This window comes from Hypomesus nipponensis, chromosome 9, assembly GCF_054491055.1.
Source record: "Hypomesus nipponensis isolate SF chromosome 9, ASM5449105v1, whole genome shotgun sequence".
NCBI lineage: Eukaryota > Metazoa > Chordata > Actinopteri > Osmeriformes > Osmeridae > Hypomesus > Hypomesus nipponensis.
The window spans coordinates 2,381,952-2,405,012 of record NC_140369.1 but is presented as its reverse complement, the minus strand read 5'-3'; the positions used below and the strand labels follow the sequence as shown (position 1 = coordinate 2,405,012).

The following is a 23,061-nucleotide window of genomic DNA, read 5'->3' as shown; positions in this document are numbered from 1 at the left end:
TTGGCATCTTTTGAGTCACACGAGACTGCTTGACGTTTAACTCTATGCAACGCTGTGATGACTGAGTTGGGACTAGTTGAACCATGACTTTAGTGAGGGATTTGTTATTATTTTTTTGGAAGGAAAATAATTTTGAAAACTATTTTGTCTAAGACAATTAATTTAAAACGGGAGATTGCTTCATACAAATACATTCAAAGTTATCCGTTCACTGTCCTTGAAAGAGCACCAGATTTATGTTAATGCTGTGCAACCTTGAAGAACAGACTATTGCTCTGTGGTGTAGTTCAACAGTCGCGGAAAGATAATGTTGTTTAGCTAGTCCTGTTTGCTATGGGCGGAGCAGTGAGTTGTGTGTACAATAGCATCATTGAGAGTGCGTTAGCTGTGTGACAGTCAAGATAAGAAAACGATGAGAACAAAGATAAGAATCGGACTCTGCTGGAACTACCCGTTTATATATTTGGAGATATTGTGTGAGTGTGTGTTGGGGTCAGAGGTGGGAAGTAAGGAAGTACAAATACTTTGTCACTGTCCTTTATTCTTGTATCAGTACCTTATTTCACTATTTATTTTTATGACAACTTATTACTTCGACATTTTAAAGCCAGGCTTGTTACTTTATTTTTATCTGTAATTGGTGGCGTGATCAATAGCCTATAATTTCTTTTGCGCGCCTTTTTTCGATTCCTGTCCGTCACGCACAATAAACGTAAGATAGTCTACGAAGCTACCAGGTTTTGAAAGGTTGAAACAATATGTTCGAAAGGTAGGCTACTTGATGTGGACTACTCCTCTGTAGGCCTATTCTGCTCTAGTCTTTCCTCTCCTCCTCTCCTTTCACTTCACATGTGAAAAACAAAAAGGTTTTGAAAGGTTGAAAATCATTTTCAAAAAAAGGTTTCGATTTGGGGGGGGGGGGGGGTTGATTTTTTGGGAAAAAAAAGTTTACCCCACCACCACTATTTAGCATCATTGATGAGTACTTGATGAAGACTCTAGTGTAATCTATTGTACTCTATTTTAAGCTTCTCTGTTCTCCACTCCTCCTCCGCTCCTCCTCCGCTCCTCCTCCGCTCCTCCACTCCTCCGCTCTCCTCCTCTCCTTTCACTGTGTATGTTTTTTTTTTTACAATACAAAAAGGTTTGCATCATTCATGAGCATTTAATAAGGACTCTACTATACGATATTGTACTCTGCTCTGCTTTGCTCTTTTTTAGGCTCCCCTCTCCTCTACTTTTCACTATGTGTGACTATGTATTAATATGGTACTAAGGTCCAACAGGTAGTAGTAATGGATACTTTTTACTTCAGTATATGTTACAGCCCTTCCCTTTGGCACTCATTTTTTGGTTGTTCACAATGTGTGCTTCTTGTTTTGGCTACCTGCAATGCTTTGGGGCTATATCTTGTTGTTATTATCAGTGACCTATGCACTTTGTAAAGCTCTCTCTTGGAAGTCGCTTTGGATAAAAGCGTCTGCTAAATGAATAAACTTGTCCACATAACGTGACCACTAGATGGCGCCAGTACCCACTGAAAGATGAAGCTCCTGTCGCACATAATGTCATTTTTGGTGTGGCGAGGTTTGTACAAACCAGGCCTCTCTGTCTTATGTTTCTCCCATCCCTCCTTCCCCTAGTCTATCTATCCATAAGGCCTTTAATGTAATTAACACTTATTCCAAGCTATCAAGCCTGGTCACTACATCTCTTCTGGGTAAGAAAAAAAAACTCTAGCATTCTATATTCTCAGTTCTAGGATTCAACACTCTAAACTTTACATTATATATTGTACACACCGCATTCTATGTTACACACTCTACATTCCATATTCTACTGTCTACATCTAAATGAAAGGGCAGGCTAGAAGGCTAGTTTGGTGTTGTGGGGTCTGGTTCTGACCCACTCAGTCTGTCTAGACCTGGAGACTAAACACCCTCAGAGGTCTCTAATCTGCTCCAACTGGCCCTCCTCCATGCTGGGGCTGAGGCTGGGGAATGAGGCTGAGGCTAGGGCTGGGGAATGAGGCTGGGGCTGAGGCTGGGGAATGAGGCTGGGGCTGAGGCTGGGGAATGAGGCTGAGGGCTGAGGCTGGGGAATGAGGCTGGGGCTGAGGCTGGGGAATGAGGCTGGGGCTGAGGGCTGGGGGCTGAGGCTGGGGGCTGAGGCTGGGGGTGTTGTTGACTTCTCAGTCCACTTCTCCTCTCCTCCCCAGCTCCCCTTTCCTCCCCTCCTCTGTTCTCCTCTTTTCTCCCCTCCCTTCCCTTCCCCTCTTCTCCCTTCCCCTCCCTTCCTCTGCCCTCCTCTCCCATCCCCTCTCTCCTCTAGTTGACTCAGATCCTAATGGAGGAGGATAGGATGTAAACCTCAGGGGCAGAAGTCAACCCATCCTGCTGTCAGCGTCAGACCAGCCAGACGTGCTGAGATCTGTGTTCCCTCGCTGCTCACTCCATCAGTGAGCCCTCCAGAGGCTCTCGTCCAACACAGCGACCAAACCAGAACTCTCTCTCCTTCCTCCTCCCGGAGAAGAGAAGAGAGGAGGAGAAGAGCAGAGGAAATGAGGTGGAAAGGAAAGGAAAATAGGTAGGAGAGGAAGTGTGCTAGTCTGGGGTGAATTAGACACAAGTGGACACGAGGCTTCCTGACTGCCCTTCCCTCTTGATCACTACAACCCCCCCCCCTCTGCCCTCAGTTTTGAACTCTATACCCCCCCTCGCTCCCAGAATGAAAACACACACAGATATTTACAATTGTGTGATAGTTAGTACCCAGAGATATGTAACTCTAAAGGCACGAAATGTTGTCTGTGTGTTTGTGTGTGTGTGTCTGTGGTGCGATTATCTGGAGAACCCGACAATGAAGTTGAAAATGGACGGGTGTATTGTTCAGGACCCGAGGAAGTGCAAAATTGTTTGGATGAGCAGTTTGCGAGAAACAAACATAAGTTCATATTCACCTTTGCAACCATGTTGAGCTGTAATAAGCGATGGGCCATATATATAAACAAATGACAGGAAAGTTTTCTTCTGTGTGCATGTATTTGTGTTTGTAAACCATTGTGTGTGTGTGTGTCTGTGTGTACAAAGTGAGGGAAGTATATGTATCATCTATGTGGTGATGGCAGTTGTAGGGGGTGGGGGAGGGACTGGGTTGTGGGGGGTGGGGAGGCAGGGTTGGGTTTGGGGGTGAGGAGGGGGGAGGTAAGAGGGGGGAACACAGAGACAGACGCCAGGCTGGGTTTGGAACAGATCCTGGTGAAGGACTGTGGCGGGCGGAGGGGGGAAAGGGGGGAGACAGGCCTGGCCGTGTTCTCTGAGCGTGCTGGAGGGATGCCGGGCTGGGGGGGGGGAGCGAGGGGGGAGGAGGGGGGGCTCATTAAGCAGGGCGAGATTGGAGTCCCAGTGGCTTGCCTGCTTCAACCACACTGAGGCTTTGATGAGGGCTGAATCCCCTAGCTCAATCAGTCCCACATGAGCCCAACTGAGAGGGGGGAGGGGGGAGGGGGAGACTGAGAAGTGGTGGGGTAGAAGGAGGAAGTAGGGGAGGGAAGTGGATGGGCAGGAGACTGACTACACACACTTTAGCTACACAGAAAGAGTTAGGGAGACAGTGAGGGAGAGAGAGAGAGAGAGAGAGAGAAAGAGGGAGGGAGAGAGAGAGAAAGAGGGAGGGAGAGAGAGAGAGGGACAGAGAGGAAAGGAATGGAGGGAAGTTTAGAGCCTGCAGGACAAGGAAATAAATCAATAAATAGTGGATGAAAGAATTTTAAAAAAAGAAATAGTGGTGGAGGAGGAAGTGGAGGAGGAGGAGCAGGAGGAAGAGGAGGAGGAAGAAGAAGAGGAGGAGGTGGAGCAGGAGGAGGAAGAGGAGGAGGAACAGGAGGAGGAAGGGGAGGAGGAAGAGGTGGAGGTGTAGCAGCAGGCGGAGGAGGTGAAGCAGGAGGAGGAGGAGGAGGTGGTGGAGGAGAAGGAGGTGGAGGTGGAGGATGCAGGAAGAGGACCCATCCTGGAGTGACTCAGACTAACCCATCCATGTTTAGATGACAGGGGAGACCTCACCTCTCTGGAAATAAACTCCACAGTACTAACAGTCTGGAAGATTCTAAATGTTTGAGTGGTGCTAACAGAACTATCAACACAACTATCAACACAACTATCTCTGGCTACACATGTATTTCCATATCCTAAAGATGTGTGTGTGTGCGCGTTTGTATGTGTGTGTGTGTGCATGCCTGCGTGTGTGTGTCTGATCGTGTGACTGGCGTGTGGCATGGCGTCATGACGAATGTGGCATCCATTAGTGGTTCTCCTGAAGCTGCAAGCGCTCACTGCGAGCCCCCTGACTCACACACTCACACACACACACACACACACACACACACACACACACACTGGCACAATGACTGCAGCGCTACCACATTATCATTAGTCCATTACCCTCTACCCCCACCAACAACACACACACCCTGAATGTTACGCTTCTACAGGAAACTATTCATTGCTCTGCTCGTTAAGGCCTTAATTCGTTAATTAGTGTTTACCCAAATGTAAACATGTTAGACTGACAGCTGCCTGTTTAAGAGACACGGCACTCTGCTCCTTCCTCTGGTGAAGCACCATGACACCCCCTTAATAGTGTTACTGACATGTTATGACACCACCTTAATAGTGTTACTGACATGTTATGACACCACCTTAATAGTGTTACTGACATGTTATGACACCACCTTAATAGTGTTACTGACATGTTATGACATCACCTTAATAGTGTTACTGACATGTTATCATTACACTGTACTGTGTAATACTGTGTTTGAAAAGTATCATTATGACGTTTGACTGGACTAATGCTGCCTACCTGCTGAAGGTACACTGGTATGTAATAATACTCACAGAAAGAGAGAGAGAGAGAGACAGAGAGGAGAGAGAGAGGAGACATAGAGAGAGAGAGAGACAGAGAGGAGAGAGAGAGGAGACATAGAGAGAGAGAGAGAAAAAAAGAGGAGGAGAGAGCGATGGATGAAGTTTGTTCAGGTCAGGTTTCCAGATTCACAATGTTTGTTATTTTCTGTTTACACGACTGATGACTGATGATTTTCTGCGTCAAGTAGATATGGTGAAGAGCTGAGGAGGAGAGGAGGAGGGGATGATGGCTGGAAGGGAAAGATAAGGTGAAAGAGAAAGAGAGGGAGGGAGAGAGAGAAAGGGAGGGAGGAGAGAGAGAGAGAGTCCCACATCGATATCTCAATGTGGGACTTCAGTAAATGACACAAAATACACAAAGTCACCACACGGAGAACAGCAGCCACTATGACAGAGAAGAGGGGGAGAAGAGTTTGTTTAGAGGATAAACACACGCGCAGTGCTGGCCTTTACATAAACACTATGGAGGGTTTAACAACAGAGACATAAACACAGAGAGCGAGAGAGGAGGAGAAGAGGAGGAAAAAGCAGGAGAGAGGAGAAGAGAGAAGGAGAGAGAGAAGAAGGGAGGAGGGAAGGAGAGCTCAATGCTCAATAGAGGGGATGGACAGAGTCTCCGTAAACGTTGAAGTGCTGACTACACTTTTTCACTCAAGTTAAAGTCAAGAACTGTGCTCTGACATATACTTAGGTAAAAAGTAGCCATTACTACCTGTTGGACCTCACATCATATTAATACATGAATACAAAAAGACACTATAGACACGCAACGCATTCGCCAGGAATTCTTTTTGACACCGACAATTTTGAACATCTCCCTCATATAAGGCCACGGTTGATCAAGAATGTCTCTATTCTCAGTCATGTCGACATCGCTAACTCCTTCTGTCTCTCCCATAACGTACCCTTTTTTCTCCCGAAAAAAATCAACCTTTAGAAACTTTTTTGTACACAAACATAACACAAAAAGGTTTCGAGTTTTTTAGAATTTTTTTTCTTTTTCTTGTTGCCCTTTGCCTTGCTCCGTCGTAGCTTCGTAGACTAGCTTTCATTTGTTGTGAATTAAAAAAGGCGCGCAATGACGCAATGAAGTAATAATATTGATCATGCCACCAGAAACTCAAATAATGAGCCTGGTTTGAAAATATAAGAAGTAGAAAGTACAGATGTAGGTGAAAGTAAAAAGTTGTCAGAAAAATAAATAGGGAAGTGTAGTACTGATAACAGAAAAAGTTGCTTAAGTACAATAACAAAGTATTTGTACTTCATTACTTTCCATCTCTGGCTCTTGTGTACTTGTGTGTGTGATTGTGTGTGTGTGTGTGCCTGTGTGTGTGTGTCTGTGTGTGTGTGCCTGTGTGTGTGTAGCCACAGGCCCTTCTTCCCCTCCTTCACCACAACAAAGACCCATTAAAACCCCACTGGCTTGCCAGCTGAGTTTCTATGACCAAACACACTACGAGAGGAGATGAGAGGAGAAGAGGGGAGAAGAGGGGAGGGGAGGGGAGGGGAGGGGAGGGGAGGGGAGAGGAGAGGAGAGGAGAGGAGAGGAGAGGAGAGGAGAGGAGAGGAGAGGAGAGGAGGGGAGGGGAGGGGAGGGGGGGGAGGGGAGGGAGGGGAGGGGGGATCCATCCATGTTACTATGACTGATCTATAACCCCTCCATTTCTCCTCAGGGTAGTGCGGCAGCAGTAGAAGCAGTAGAGGCAGGGCAAGGCAGAAGAAGCAGGTTGAGGGAGCAGCAGGTGGCACTAAAGGGAGTAGAGGCAGGGCAAGGCAGCAGCAGAGGGCAGCAGAGGCAATAGAGGCAGGGTGAGGGAGAAATAGAGGCGGGGCGAGGGAGCAGTAGAGGCAGGGCGAAGGAGCAGCAGAGGGCAGCAGAGGCAGGGTGGCGAGGCAGCAGCGTGGGCTGGTCGCGGTGTCTCTGGTCAGGCAGGCTGGAGCCGGGAGGCCGGGCGGGCGGGGCCCCCTCAAAAGCCATCTCCTCGGGGCCACACCCACCCGGCCATTCCACTGGCCTCTCCCCTGGAGCCCACAGACGCTTATAGAGCACGCTCAGACCACACGCTGCGGCTTCAGGGAGGGGGGAGGGAAAGGGGAGAAGGGGAAGGAGAGGGGGAGGGAGAGGGGGAGAGAGAGGGGGAGAGAGAGGGGGAGAGAGAGGGGGAGAGAGGGGGAGAGAGAGGGGAGGAAGAGGGGAGAGGGGGAAAGAGAGGGGAAGAGGGGGCTAGAGAGGGGGAGGGAAAGAGAGAGGGGGAGGGAGAGGGGAAGAGGGGGCGAGGGAGGGAGAGGGGAGAGAGAGGGGGAGAGAGAGGGGGAGAGAGAGGGGAAGAGGGGGCGAGGGAGGGAGAGGGGAGAGGGGGAGAGAGAGAGGGGAAGAGGGGGGTCTCTTTATTATTTAGGTTCAAACTGAAGGGCCCAGGGAGGTCTCACCCCAGCCCTAACCCAGGAAAGAGCTCTCTCTCGTGGGTGGCTGCCACAACAGAGGGGGGCCCTGCTCCGGAGCTCCAGCCCTGCACTGATGCACAGGGATGATATACTGTTCGTTTAGCGGACACTCCCCAGCAAAGAGACAAAGCGAGGAGATGGGGGGGATTTGAACCTGCGTTCTCTAGATCCACTGAGCTATACCCCTTCCTGATGAGCGAAGGAAGAGAGGTGAGTCAAGGCCCAGTCACGTCTCCATGGAAACAGCGAACAGCACGATGTGGTCTTGTTGAAGGTTTACCTCCGAGTCTGGCTCCAAGTAATAACTTACAATGAAAGAACTTTTGACTCTTAAGTCAGAAAGAAAAAAAGATTAAAAACAAAACAGCAGTGGTTGTATAGTTGTGATTTTGCCCTTTCATTGCAGGTACTCAAAGGCATCCCCCAGCAGCCCCCCCCTCCCCTCACACACCTCCCTACACCCCCCCCCCCCCCCCCCGCCAGCAGGGTGTGGGCGAGAGGTGCTGGGTGGTCTTCAGGAGAGAGGGTTCCTGCTTCCTCTCTCACACATGGTGCGGCCGGCCTCTTTTGTTTTGTTTTAGGGGGTTTCAGTCATAAAGATCTCTTTAGGTACAGATCGCTTATTTTACCTTATAATGTCAGTCTATTTCTGACTGCTGTAGCTTGCTTGTTCCTGCCCTCAACCTTCTACTCGTTTCCAACAGTCCCTCTCTCTTTCCCTCTCAGTCCCTCTCTCTTTCCCTCTCAGTCCCTCTCTCTTTCCCTCTCAGTCCCTCTCTCTTTCCCTCTCAGTCCCTCTCTCTTTCCCTCTTTTTTCCTCTTCCTTCTCTACTACCCTCTCTCCTTCCCTCTCTCCCTTCTTTCCTTCTCTCCTTCCCTCTCTCCTTCCTTCTCTCCTATCCTTCTCTCTTCTCTCCTTTTCTGTCTCCTTCTCTCTCCTCTTTTTTATGTTCCTCAGACAGCTAGATAGAGGTTCTGTCACATCACACATTACACCTCCTGTGTTTGTGTGTATGTATATGTCTCTGTGTGTGTGTGTGTGTGTCTGTGAGGGTGTGTTTATGTGTCTGTGTGTTTGTGTTAATTTTGCTAGCCGCCACAGAAATCTCCTCTGCAGAAGTCATACACACAAACACTCACACACACACAATCACTCATCCAGCAGTACATCTGATACTGTTGGTCTCCTGTCAAACAGAGAGATGAACTCTCTGTCTGGACCTGCCTGAAGAGATGCTACCCCCCACCAGCCAATAGGCTTGCACCCCCCCATCCTCCAACCAATTAGCCCCCACAAATAAACCCAGGTCCCAGACCACATCGTTATGCCTGGTCACACACACGCGTACACAACCCCTGGTCACACACACACGTACACAACCTCTGGTCACACACACACGCGTACACAACCTTTGGTCAGACACACACACATAGACAGAGAGAGAGACAGAGAGAGAGAGAGCGAGGGGAGGGAGGGATACAAACAGACAGCGAGAGAGAGCGAGAGAGAGAGAGAGAGAGAGAGAGAGAGAGAGAGAGAGAGAGAGAGAGAGAGAGAGAGAGAGAGAGAGAGAGAGAGATTGGATTGTTTTATGGATTTACTACATTTCGCTTCATTTGCAGATGATCACCCATGTTCTCTGTAGACAAACCTTCATACATGAAGCTTAGGAACAGAGAGCTATCTAACCCTAACCCTATCTATATGGCTATCCAGGGGAATACTGGAGCTCATGGAAGCAGTTAGTTTCACTGGCTGTTGAAACAGACCATGAAGCTGTCTGTCCTCGCTGGAACATACTCCCTCCTGTTATCTTCCTAAACCATCAAACATGAATACAATCTGTGAGACCGTCCAGAAGGCCAAACAACAACAACTCTGCAGGCTGTTTATCTCCTGTAACTATACAACACACACACACACAGATAAACATGCACATACACACAGACACACGTGTGCCATTTGAGTCTGTGTGTCTGTGTGTGTGTGTGTCTGTGTGTGTGTGTGTCTGTGTGTGTGTTTGTGTGTGTGTGTGTCTGTGTGTGTGTTTGTTTGTGTGTGTGTGTGTGTCTGTGTGTGTGTGTGTGTGTGTGTGTGTCTGTGTGTCTATGTGTGTGTGTGTGTGTGTGTGATGCCAGCTCAGGGGTTGTCAGGAGACAGACGAGGAGGCTGTCTATTCAAGCATGGAGGACGCGGTTTCCAAGGCGACCACGATGACTGGCACACATGGAAGAGATCATACATGTAGAGGAGCTGACCAGATACCAAATAAAGAAAACCTCAATCTAGCCCCCAACCCCTCCGATTCAACCCCACCCTGCCTACCAACTCCCTCACCCCGCCACACCACCTTTCACCCACACCCACCCCACCCACACACACCCCACACACACCCCACATGCATTGGCAGGGGTCCCATCAGGGTGAAATGTGCCCCCACCCAGACCTCAGAGGCAAGGGGGGGGGCTGGGGAGATTACCCACAAGTCCCTGGTGCAGAGCAGCTTGTGTCGCTACCCACAATGCCCTTGGGCTGGACCCTCTTGGTCACATGGTTGTGACGGGTTAGGAAGGCTCCATTTGGTCTACGACTTCATAAAAAGGTTTTTTTGAGGGTTGCCAGGTAACTCTAGCTTTTTGGAAAATTCTAGAAACAGTCTCTTGTAACTCTGAGGTCTGGCCTGTTTTGTGTGTGTGTGTGCGTGTGTGTGCATGTGTATGTGGTTTGGTGTGAGTGTAATGGAGGAAGAGATCCTGCACCACACGTACACACCACACACACATACCACACATACACACACTACACACATACGAATAGAAAATCTCTTCATCATCTCTTTATCAGGAGAGAAATCATGGGTCTGTCTTTCACTTCATAATGTCATATACCATGTTATACGCTTTCTCTCTTTCCCTCTCTCTCCCTATCTCTCTCTCTCTCTCTCCCTCCCTCTCCCTCTTTATGTCCCGTTACACTGATAACAAGCTGAAAGAGAATATTGCATAATAGTTTTTCGGGTCTTCTCTCTCCCTCTCACTTTTTTTAATTATTTATCTTTCTCCCTCTCCCTCTCTCTCTCTCTCTCTCCCTCTCTCTCTTTCTCCTCTCTCTCTCTCTCTCTCTCTCTCTCTCTCTGTCTTTCTCCCTCTCTCTCTCTCTCTCTCTCTCTCTCTGTCTCTCTCTCTCTCCCTCTCTCCCTCTCTTTCCCTTTCTCTCCCTCTCTCCTTGTCTACACTTCTCTCCCTCTCTCCCTCTCTCCCTCTCTCCATCTGTCTCCCTGTCTTCATCTCTCCCTCTCTCTCCCTCCATCTCTCTCTCTCATTTTCCGTTGACATCTCTCAGATTTTTTGACCACACAGACTGGAAAAATAACACCAAGTCACGCTGCAAGCCCTCACTCCCCTCTCCCCTCCCCCTCTCTCCCCCTCCTTCACACTCCCCGCTCTCTCCCCCTGTCCCTCCTCTTGATCCTCCTCCATGTTCTCTTCCCCTGCATCCCTTGCTCCCCTTATTACTGTAGTACAGGGTTAGTACAAGGTTAGTCCGGGGTTAATCCAAGGATAGGATTTGGGTTACGTAATGCAGGGTTATGACAGAACCTTCTATTCAAGACCTCATTTTCAGAACCTCATGTTTGGAACCTCATGGCTGGAACCTCATGTTTGGAACCTCATGGCTGGCACCTCATGTTTGGAACCTCATGGCTGGAACCTCATGGCTGGAACCTCATGTTTGGAACCTCATGGCTGGAACCTCATGTCTGGAACCTCATGGCTGGAACCTCATGTTTGGAACCTCATGGCTGGAACCTCATGGCTGGAACCTCATGTTTGGAACCTCATGGCTGGAACCTCATGGCTGGAACCTCATGGCTGGAACCTCATGTTTGGAACCTCATGTTTGGAACCTCATGTTTGGAACCCAGAAGCAGAATTAGACCAGGGCTTCTTATGAGGAGCCTGTTGGGCCCTCACAGTCTCTAATTATAGATTCCTCTTCACATTTAACCTCTGACGTGCGTTTGAACAGCACTGTAAATGGGAACATGCCAAAGATTACAATTTTAACCCCAAAAAAGAGAAGAAATTGGCATATAAAGTGAGGAAAGTAACCCTTCCTCCTCCTCTGTCATTTCACTCTGCCGTCAAACGCGCCACATTAATGATCTCTGAGCCAAACAGGAAGCACTTCAGTAACAAGTGCCCAATAAGAAGCCATGTGTCTAATGAGAGGAGAGTGGCACACCGCACTCTCCATGGAAACATATAGACAGCTATACATCACACTACGACACCCCAGAGAAAGATATATTTACATTTACATTTAGTCATATAGCAGACGCTCTTATCCAGAGCGACTTACAGTAAGTACAGGGACATTCTCCCCGAGGCAAGTAGGGTGAAGTGTCTTGTCCATGGACACAATGCATGAACCAACAAGCTTTTAAATAATAGCCCAACTCCCTCGCTCAGCCATCTGACCCCGCCCACATATGTGTTTGTACAGATATAGGATGCCTGATGAATGGATGTTGTTGGATAGATAGAGCATGTGTGATGTGTGATGTGTCTTTGTGCAGCTGTAGGTCATGTGCGACGGAAGCACGTGTTTGTGCAGGTATAGGATGCGTGGTGCATGTCTGTGTTCTTACATCTGTGAGTCTCAGGTTGGCTGCACTACTGGATTACTGGGTGCTTTATTGTGTGTGTGTGTGTGTGTGTGTGTGTGTGTGTGTGTGTGTGTGTGTGTGTGTGTGTGGGTGTGTGTGTGGGTGTGCATGTGACATACAGGCCAGTTTGTGTAGACAGTGTGGATTCACCCGACCTTGTTCTGGCTGGAACACACAGAGCTGAAGGTCAACTGGAGCACCAGCTAAATATAGCTGTGTTCATGTGAGGCCCAGTCTCAGCACAGCTCAGCCCAGACCAGGCCTGTAATTGTGGAGAAAATAAGGGCTGAAATTATATGTTTATTTTTGACAACAATTTTAATCTTCTTCTGTCGTTTGGAGACAGAGACAGAGGCGCCCTCAGAGTCTCAGAGCGTGGATGCTGAAACATTGTTCAATCTAACTGATCTCAAAAGATTTTGATTGGATTTTGATTTTTTGCTCAGGTTTAGAATGGACTTCTGCAATGTGCAGAACATGATCTGAGTTACAGTTGAAATTATACTGTGTTGGATTGAAACGACTTGTTTGTTTGAGAAACAAATCAGCTTTCTACTCGAGAGTTGGTTTTCTCAGGCATGGTTGCTGTCGTCACATTTTAAGTTTATTTTCAGATAGTGAAGATATTCTCTGGTTGTATATCAGTAAGGATACAGTACACACACACTAAAATAAAATTAAGATTAATCTGAAAATACAGTTAAACAGTGTGCCCTTGAAATTCATAAATCCAATCAGAGAATCGATGTTTTCTGAAGGACATAATAATTTTATGTTCATGTCGTATGATCCTGCTCCTGTTCACGTTTTGGTTCTCAGCTCTTGCAAATGTATTGAAATGGTTACATAGGTAGATACGGTATAGATGGTTATCATCATGGAAATTCATAATTTAAATTGTATTTGTTTAATCTATCTAATAAAATGTATTAGATAGAGTAAGTTATTATATCCTTCTAAATTTGATGCAAAATGAATGTATAAATAGGCTATATCTCCAGTTTCTGGAACCTTTCAAAGTGTTCAGTGGATACTCGTTATTACAAAATGGCAACCATAAAATAAATTACATGATACGAAATGAAAATTGTTGTCAATGAAAATGTGAAATTCAGATCGTTTAACAATAAACAATCAATAAACGACAGCTGTTTATTGTGTCAAGAACGCATATCGTGAATGAAATGCGTAAAATCCATCTGTTCAATGTTTAGGCACGTGTTGAATAGGCTACAACGTTTTCTGTCCTTCTATCATTAAGTCTTTATTTTATAATCTGCCAATGAACTAACATAGGAAACATCCTGCTGTTTTTAACCCTCAACAATTCGTTTACGGTCGTGGTCGAAATGCATTTTATTTGATGTGATAATCTTTTATTTTTTATAGCATGGCTGGATCTTTATTGTTTGTCTCTAGTTCAGTCTTTTTTAACAATCAACTAATGTCTACAAAAGCAGTAAACTGCATTTTAGAGTATTGAAAACAGAGTTAGGGTTTGAAGCCGAACAATAAAATCTCAAATGAAAACCGCAGACTCGCAAGACTCTTAAGTCTTGATTCATATGTGGCCTACGCGTCCTATGTCTGGATTTGGGGAGGAAATGGACGGCAGTAGATATGATGATAAAATTAAATCACCATCATTATCACCATCAACGCGCATTAGCATTACAATACAATCTGTTGTGGTTTTAAAAAGGTATAAAAAGGGCTCTCAAATTAACAGTGAAACTTTTTGCAGTAGTTGTAGCAGACCTGTTAGTGATCCCAAAGGGAAATTGCGGACGCATTACTAACAGTGGTCTGAACCAGTGCGCGAGATCCACAAAAACGTGTTTGTCGACGTTGTAAGAAGCTGTGTATCGGGGAAGAACGGCCTATACCTGCTGTCTCCTATCTATCATTTCAGATTACCATCGAGGTGAACGGAGATGTAAGGATGTTAATTCAGAGGTGGTGTCCTTCACTCCTCCAATGTCCTCCCTCCCTCTCTCCCTCTCTCTCTCTTTCTCTCTCTCTCTTCTCTTCTCTCTCTCTCTCTCTCTCTCTCTCTCTCTTTCTCTCTCTTCCTCTCTCTCCCTCTCTCTCTCTCTCTTTATTGCATCGGATCTTCAAAGACTTGTACCCTGTAATTAAGGGGCGGGCGCTGAGTCTCTCCTAAGAAGTCTCGGTGCTCCTACCGATTTTCTTCCAAACTGTCCCGGGACCGAGCGCAACGACTTTCCAACTTCCCTCTCTGCTCTTGGGATATTGTTTCTCAGGGATGGCCGCATCTATTCTGGAGGTATGTTCATGTTTCGGAAACGATGTATTAGTTCTTGCCCGTCGCTAGTAGACTAGACTAACTGTTGTGAACATGCTGCTTTAATGGACAGGTATTTTAAGGAAATTCTCCTATGGGCGGAATTGACAACGGACTTTGTATCTGATCAAGTACTACAGCATAGTTGTTCTCCTAGAATACAGTCATGCACTATGTGCATATTGCTGATCTGAAAAAGGCTATTGCAACAAGCTGTCAGATAACGACCCGCACCAACAAGGATGACTTTCTGGATGTTGTTAGTTTGACAGATTACTTAACCGCAATGTGACATGGTGCTTTGCCACACGAGTTCGGGCTCTTTATCTGCACGGTCCTAGGTAACCGAATCTGATTAGCCTGATCAAACTAATGATAAAACGCGGAGGCTCACAACTCGCAAGCGATTCGAGCACTATAGCATAGTATGCGCTTCAGACATAGTGAACTTTTAATTCTGACAGTGTCTCCTTACAAAGCCAGAGAGGCAAGGACATTTTAAATTCTGAACAAATCAAGCCAACATCAAACCCAGAACCCTAATGGTTTCCAATTAGAAGATTCAGATCGTAAAGATAGGCTGATTCCGCCGCTTGAGTAGAAGCTCGAGGCTATATGCTTCGTCTGATCATCTGGCCTGGAGGCGGGAGAGGGTTGAAGCCGTTCCACACAGGCGCATTACAGCGGCTTTATTGCCCTCAGATTGAGCGCAATTAACCTGGAAACGGGAGCTAAAGAAACCGGATACGCCCAAGTTAAACCGCAAGGGGGGCGGGGAGTGGTGCTGGTGGTGGGGGGGATGAGACTCTCAGCCCCCGCGCGCCTCCGGGTGCCGGTGATTAGGTCGAGTGATCTGTAACCTGTGAGAGATGGCCAACGCCGATATTAGACTTTATTTTAAAAATTAACCACATATTATCAAACATGTTCATGCTGATGTCTTAGCATTTTCACTGGAAGTGGAATTACCAGATGATGGCCAAACATTCCTACTGGATTATGCTGTAATCTCTGTGGGTTTATGAAGAGATTATCAGATTGACTCTGAAAAGGGACACATTAATATGCAGTTTTTCATGGTGGTAATCCTTATTGAAGTCTATCTGCTGCTGCCAGAGGACCGGTGATTTGGGTTCGATCTCTACACATCCAGCCCCCACCCCGGAGCCGTGGGCAGGAGGGCCCAGAGAGGGGGCAGTGAAGGGACCCAAAACCAGCGTCTTAGTTTCAGCCAGGTCCAACCACAGACGTAAATCATAGCACTGGAATATTTTAATATCTGACGTAGGGCGAATTTTAAATAGTTGAGTTTTTTTGTTACAGATTTCTGAACCTTAGGAGCCTCATGAAGTTAGAGTCCAGGAGGGAAAATGTGAGCACACGTCCTCTAGTGTAGGGCCTGGCCTCTGGTACTGGCCTCTGGTACTGGCCTCTAATGTAAGACAGTACTGGCCTCTAATGTAAGACAGTACTGGCCTCTAATGTAAGACAGTACTGGCCTCTAATGTAAGACAGTACTGGCCTCTAATGTAAGACAGTACTGGCCTCTAATGTAGGGTCAGACTAGCCTGTAGTGTGGGGCAATACTGTCTGTGTTGGTTGGGGTAGGTATTGTCCAAATAAGGTTAGGTGTAGGTAGGAGTAGGTGTTGGTAGGGTTAGGTGGTGTTACAGTCGGGTATTAGGTGGTGGTACAGTAGGGTAGGGTTAGGGTGGTGGTTGAGAGAGGTGTTGGGAGAGAGAGGTGTTGGCATGGTTAGGTGGTGGTGGGGTGAGGTGGTGGTGGGGTGAGGTGGTGGGGTGAGGTGGTGGGGTTAGGTGGTGGTGGGGTGAGGTGGTGGTGGGGTGAGGTGGTGGGGTTAGGTGGTGGTGGGGTTAGGTGGTGGTGGGGTTAGGTGGTGGGGAGAGGTGGTGGTGGGGTGAGGTGGTGGTGGGGTGAGGTGGTGGTGGGGTGAGGTGGTGGGGTGAGGTGGTGGTGGGGTTAGGTGGTGGTGGGGTTAGGTGGTGGTGGGGTGAGGTGGTGGGGTGAGGTGGTGGTGGGGTGAGGTGGTGGTGGGGTGAGGTGGTGGGGTTAGGTGGTGGTGGGGTTAGGTGGTGGTGGGGTGAGGTGGTGGTGGGGTGAGGTGGTGGGGTGAGGTGGTGGGGTGAGGTGGTGGTGGGGTTAGGTGGTGGTGGGGTGAGGTGGTGGGGTTAGGTGGTGGTGGGGTGAGGTGGTGGTGGGGTGAGGTGGTGGTGGGGTGAGGTGGTGGGGTGAGGTGGTGGTGGGGTGAGGTGGTGGTGGGGTGAGGTGGTGGGGTGAGGTGGTGGGGTGAGGTGGTGGTGGGGTTAGGTGGTGGGGTGAGGTGGTGGTGGGGTGAGGTGGTGGTGGGGTGAGGTGGTGGTGGGGTGAGGTGGTGGGGTGAGGTGGTGGGGTGAGGTGGTGGTGGGGTTAGGTGGTGGTGGGGTGAGGTGGTGGGGTTAGGTGGTGGTGGGGTTAGGTGGTGGTCGGATGAGGTAGTGCTAGGATTAGGTTTTGGCAGGCCAGAGGGAACTCAGTCAGTCCTGCTCTGACTATAACATCTTGAACTAACAGTGTCCTGAGGTGTCCTCCTGTCTGTCTGTCTGTCTGTCTGTCTGTCTGTCTGTCTGTCTGTCTGTCTGTCTGTCTGTCTGTCTGTCTGTCTGTCTGTCTGTGCCTGTCTGTCTGTCTGTCTGTCTGTCTGTCTGTCTGTCTGTCTGTCTGTGCCTGTCTGTCTGTCTGTCTGTCTGTCTGTCTGTCTGTCTGAGGGGCCGGTTGACTGCCTGTCTGTCTGAAGGGCAGGTTGACTGTCTGTCTGTCTGTCTGAGGGGCAGGTTGACTGTTTGTCTGTCTGATGGGCCAGTTGACTGCCTGTCTGTCTGAAGGGCAGGTTGACTGCCTGTCTGTCTGAAGGGCAGGTTGACTGTCTATCTGTTTGTCTGAGGGGCAGGTTGACTGTTTGTCTGTCTGATGGGCCAGTTGACTGCCTGTCTGTCTGAAGGGCAGGTTGATTGACTACACCGGTGTATGTAGGATGAGAGACAGGACAATGGAGAGACAGTTATGGAGAGAGACAATGCTCCATTGTTCCAGGGGATATAATCCAAACGACCTCAGATGCCATGGAGACCACCAAACATGCCTGGCAAGAATTCTCTCACAACTGACGCGAGAGATTATCTTCAGATAATGTATATCCTCTGTATCGTATTCCAAGTAATCACAAATAGAGAGGTTTGAAGGAATCTGAGTACGTATAGCAGTTATTCAGCCAAAGCGGTGGCAGAAATTTACAGTTCAACAAGAATGCCAACAAAGCCAAACACTGGAAAGATTTCCTCTGTTGGTAGAATGTTTCCATGCGTAAACAGCGGTTAAGTTCTCGCCATGCAGAAGGGGAGGCCATAGGGCTGTGTGAGCGTTGACACCAAGGTGTTCCTCTCTCACCTCCTGCTCTGCCCTCTCTCCTCTTCTCTAATTTCTACTGTCCTCTCTCTTGTCCTCTCTCCTGTCCTCTCCTGTCCTCTCTCATGTCCTCTCCTGTCTCTCCTTCTCGCCTCCTGGTCCTGGTGGGGACAGGAACATAACTCTGATAACTATGCTTTGTTTGTGCTATTGGTCGTCTTAGTAGAGACTTTTGGCCTAATCGTCGCGGAGACTAGATGTATGAACCTGTTGTCTTGATCTCTTCTCCCCTCCTTGCTCCTCTCTTCACCTGCTATCCCCTCCTCACACCTCTCCTCCTTGCTCCTCTCTTCACCTGCTATCCCCTCCTCACACCTCTCCTCCTTGCTCCTCTCTTCACCTGCTATCCCCTCCTCACACCTCTCCTCCTTGCTCCTCTCTTCACCTGCTATCCCCTCCTCACACCTCTCCTCCTTGCTCCTCTCTTCACCTGCTATCCCCTCCTCACACCTCTCCTCCTTCTCTCCTCTCATCATCTCTCCTCTCCACCCTCCACTCTGTTACATGTCACAGATATCCAATTAAGCTGTTAAGTATTAACCAGTCCCCCCTCCCCCCTCTCCATGGTAACCCCCCCTCCCCCCTCTCCATGGTAACCCCCCCCCCTCCCCCCTCTCCGTGGTAACCCCACCCCCCCCCCCCTCCCAGGAAGAAGCACGCTACGGCTCCAGCCCCCTGGCCATGCTCACTGCAACCTGCAACAAGTTCGGCAGCAACGGCAGCCCGGTAAGAGACTCCGCCACTCCCGGTAAGCCGGTCAGCTCGGCCCCCGGAAAGAAGCCCTACGCCATGACCTCCGACCTTCAGGCCCCTAAGAGTGGGAGGGGCGGCGACGGTCTCACAGACTCCTCCTACACGGCATCCTTCGGGGGTGGCGGCGGCCTCCTCACCCCCTCCGGGAGTCCCCCTCTCTCGGCCGGAGGCTACGCCCCAGAGTACAACCCCTTCTCCCACTCCTTCCAGACCGGGGGCTCCCAGGACCCCTCCCTGCTGGTCTCCAAGCCCCACGCCACGGCCGACTGCCTGACCAGCGTGTACACCTCCCTGGACATGACTCACCCTTACGGCTCCTGGTACAAGGCCGGCATCCACCCAGGCATCACTGCCGCCCCCGCCAACCCCACCTCCTCCTGGTGGGACGTCCACCCCAACTCCAACTGGCTGAGCCCCGGCCAGGCCCAGTCGGACGGCCTCCAGGCCTCCCTCCAGCCCGTGGCCCCCCAGGGCTCCCTCAGCCCCCAGCTGCCGAGCTACACCTCCGACTTCACCCCCCTGAACCCGGCCCCCTACCCCTCGGTGGGGCTAGGCTCCTCCTCCCACCTGCTCCAGCCCTCCCAGCACATGCTGCAACAGGACATCTACAAGCCCAAGCCGGGGGCCGGTGGGGGGGGCCTCCTGGAGGGGTCCATGGGGCTGAAGCCCGTGCGGGGGGCCGGGGGCTACGGGGGAGGGGGGGCTCCCACCAGATCCTCCTGCGACTGCCCCAACTGCCAGGAGCTGGAACGGATGGGGGCGTCGGCCGCCTCGCTGCGGAAGAAGCCGGTCCACAGTTGTCACATCCCGGGCTGCGGGAAGGTGTATGGCAAGGCCTCGCACCTGAAGGCTCACCTGCGCTGGCACACGGGCGAGAGGCCCTTCGTCTGCAACTGGCTGTTCTGCGGGAAGCGCTTCACCCGCTCCGACGAGTTGGAGAGGCACGTGCGCACGCATACGCGCGAGAAGAAGTTCACATGCCTGCTGTGCAACAAGCGCTTCACGCGCAGCGACCACCTCAGTAAGCACCAGAAGACCCACGCGGACGCACCGCTGCAGGGGAAGACGGGATTGGTGGGAGGGGAGGGGGAGGCGGACCCTCGAGGGGAGGAGCCTACTGACGGTTCCTCTGCTGGAACAACCGGCGCTGTCCCTGACCCCTCCACCAATGGGGAGGAGGGAGGGAAGACTGGCTCAACCAACGGGGTGGAGAGCAGCAGTGGCCTGCTGGAGATCTAGGCTGTTGATTGTTGTTTTCAGCCAGTTTTTTGCTGGAATGCGATGTTCCGGGTAAAAGAAATAGTAAACAAACAAACAGTACGAGGGCTTGTTTACTAAGGATAGATTTTCATTTGTTTGCAATCAGTGCCAGGATATCATGTTGGTTATGAAGTATACAGTCTGTGGACCACGCACGTGTTACCACATGCAAGCACACATACTCATAAACACACACACACACACACACTATTTTTCTTATTTTTCTGTGAGACAAACCACTAGTGAAACTGAATCTGCAGAGGAAAGCAGCAGGACAAGTTGGGACTAGTGCTATGTACTGCAGAATCATTCAAACACAATGTCAGTTATTGTTATAACAACATTATTATTTGGTAGCAAAATGGGTCCTTTTGATACTGCATGAGTTTGGTTGCCCAGAGTGGATATGAAGACACTGTGGGTTTAGTGTCTCAACGTGGTCTGTGTGGTTTCTCTAGTGTCTTGTATTTAATTTCATATTACAAATAATCTAATTTATGTCTTAAATTATAAGCATTAAATATGTCATTTGTCATGCTGACAATGTTATGCTGAATTAATGGCAAGATTAAGTCTGAAAGGACCATGGAAGTTAGTAAATTAAGACGTTTTTCATTAATTTATTGATTATTAAGTCGGTGCTATAGTGTTTGAAGATTTATTTATAGATCTTAAAGTAACTTTTACCAGAAATAACTTTTGTTATTAACATCTTTTATTTCTTTTATTTGATTTTTTCTGTTGTCCCACTTGTCACACCAGTGGAAACCGTTTCTGGTATCCTATCTTGAGTGTACATATTTTGCTTCGCCAGAGAAAATGTCTTCAGGTGTATTATTTTTCTACTTCTGTATTTGTTTCGTCTTTTAAGTTTGTTATTTTGAAATATATCAAATGCCTTAATAACACTATGACTGAGCAAGGTTTGAAATAAATCTCCTTCCTGTATGATTTGGTGCCACGTTCAAAGACGTTTGAAGATCAAGATGGCTGCCACTGTGGGAACTTGTGTACATAGTAAAAGCATGAGTTTGAGACTGGCGTGTGTGTATCATGGTGTGGAATCATGCCAAGGAGGGGCAATTGGTGCTTGAGAAAAAAACATTAAATTTACTTGCAATTGCACATTGGTGTTTTTTTTTCCTTCTTCAAAAAATCCCACTACACTTAAAGACTAAATAATCAATTTAAATTATGATCAGTCTCTCTCTTTAACTCTCCTTTCATCCCACCTCGCATTTTCACCTCTCTCTCTCTCTCTCTCTCTCTCTCTCTCTCTCTCTCTGTCTCTCTCTCTCTCTCTCTCTCTCTCTCTCTCTCTGTCTCTCTCTCTCTCTCTGGTTCCCCCTTCCTCTCTTTCTACTCGTCTGTCCACCCTCCTACTTCAACTCTCTTCCTCTCTCCTTCCTCTCTCCCAGCTACCCCCTCTCTCTCTCTCTCTCTACCCCACCCCGCACTCCCCTCACCCACCCCCTCCTCTCTCCCTCTCTCTCTGTGTTCCTGTCCACCTCCCTCACTCCTAAACAACCGACCGAATACCTTCATTATCTTCTGCGGCCCAAACAAAGCCTTCTTCTGCAGAGCTCCTGGCCCGACACAATGACCCTCTTTCACAAACCACTGTAGTTACACTCCGCACAATTACCCCAGTCTCCTGCCCCACAGGGGCAATTACTGCCAGTGATGCTTTAAGTGATGAGAGCAGGTGGTGGTGGTGGGGGGTAAGTGATTGAGTTGTTTATTTAGGGAGGTGGTTGAACAAAGGATCCTAATTAAACAGAGCAGAAGACGAAAGGCCCTGCGAATACAGAGCGGAGTGTCAGGGGTCAGGGGTCAGGGGTCAGGCTTCTCATCCAGCAGGTCAGGTCATCTCTACAGAGCTGATGGAAACGGCTGCTCTGTTGTACAGTCCTGCTCCTGGACAGGTATCCTAATGGAGCTACGCTCTCCAACCCCAGTTGGAGCTAACCTCGGATCAACCGGTTAATTCCTGAGTATTATAACCTGTTCACTGAGCAGACACTATACTGTAATCCAAAGCGAGGTAAGGAGGGCTCTTTCCCTGTTCCTAGGCTACACTTGAACCACCGTTTCAGGGCCCTTCATAGTAGCCTGGCTGCCAGCCCAACTTCTCCCCGCCCACAAAAAAATTTGGTCGGGAAGTTGGGTCTGGAGGGTCTCGTATTGGGAAACAACTACAGAAAACCAGAATCTGGGCGTACCAATGAAATTGCCAGGGCGGGCTTTATACGATGATGGACAGATGATCAACAGTAACTTAATCACCCACGTCACAAAAGAGCGCTTAAGTTGAATTCGTTTTGAACAAACAACATATTACGTTGCTCTGATTGGTTGTAGGTCTATCCAATTGAGCGAAGAGGCATTTGTTTTCCAGGCTCGTTTGAAACACGCCCCGTAGTCAAAGCCCAACGGAGAGTTCTCAGACTCATATTCTGATTAGAATTATAAGTATGCCAACGTCAGGCTACCGTCATAGGGTAAAAGGGAATGAAATCTGATTTTGGACTTTGTTTTGTTATCAATCATTATCTTGCGACGGATAAGAAGTCGCATACAAGTTACAAATTACGTTTGAGTCTCCACACAAATGACTTACATAAACATAAATTCAGTTGTTGTCTTCATTTACGTGTTATTTTTGAGGTTCAGGTCGCACTATAGCGAAGACAAAATGTTGCTAATAGTAGGCTTCTAGTTCTACTAGCCAGTTCGTTTTGTTGAAACAAGTAGCCAAAGTTGAAACAAGTTAGCAAACTATTAAAAACAATGATCATTGTTACTTGCACCTAACCAGAACTAAAATGGTCTACTTTACATTAATTAATATCTTATTCAAACTAAAGGAATCGTAGGCTACATAGTTTATTGACAGGCTTTGGTCTGGATATGTGCACTGATAGGACGCCATGACTGACTAGCTTGCTGGCTGACTTACTGGCTGTTTGAATGACTGGCTGACTTACGGTCTGACTGGCTACCTGACTAACTTACTGGTTAGCAAACTGATTGACTGGCTGGTTAACTGACTGGCTGACTGACTCTGACTAATCCTCCATATACTCTCCCCTATGCTGTCTGTTTCCAATTGAGGCTGTCTAATGAGCTGTGGTTGAGGTGATTTTGTGTCGTATGTCTGGGCGTCCCTGTCATCAGGGGCTGACATGTTTATGGTGGTCTGAGGAGGGTGCTTGGTCCAGTCCACAGCATGAAAGCC

General features: G+C 48.6%; 1 protein-coding gene across 2 annotated transcripts; it reads left to right on the top strand.

The window, feature by feature from the left end:
- Positions 1-14,279: 14,279 nt before the first annotated feature.
- sp7 (Sp7 transcription factor) lies at positions 14,280-20,936 on the top strand. 2 transcript variants are annotated; one of them, XM_084705934.1, is made up of 2 exons: positions 14,280-14,360; positions 18,459-20,936. In XM_084705934.1, the coding sequence occupies exons 1-2, from the start codon at positions 14,310-14,312 to the stop codon at positions 19,800-19,802; spliced, it is 1,395 nt and encodes a 464-aa protein (XP_084562060.1). In that variant the 5' UTR covers positions 14,280-14,309; the 3' UTR covers positions 19,803-20,936. The 2 variants fall into 2 exon arrangements, with proteins under 2 accessions (XP_084562060.1, XP_084562059.1); XM_084705933.1 differs by having other exon boundaries at positions 14,310-14,330.
- The last annotated feature ends 2,125 nt before the right edge of the window (positions 20,937-23,061 follow it).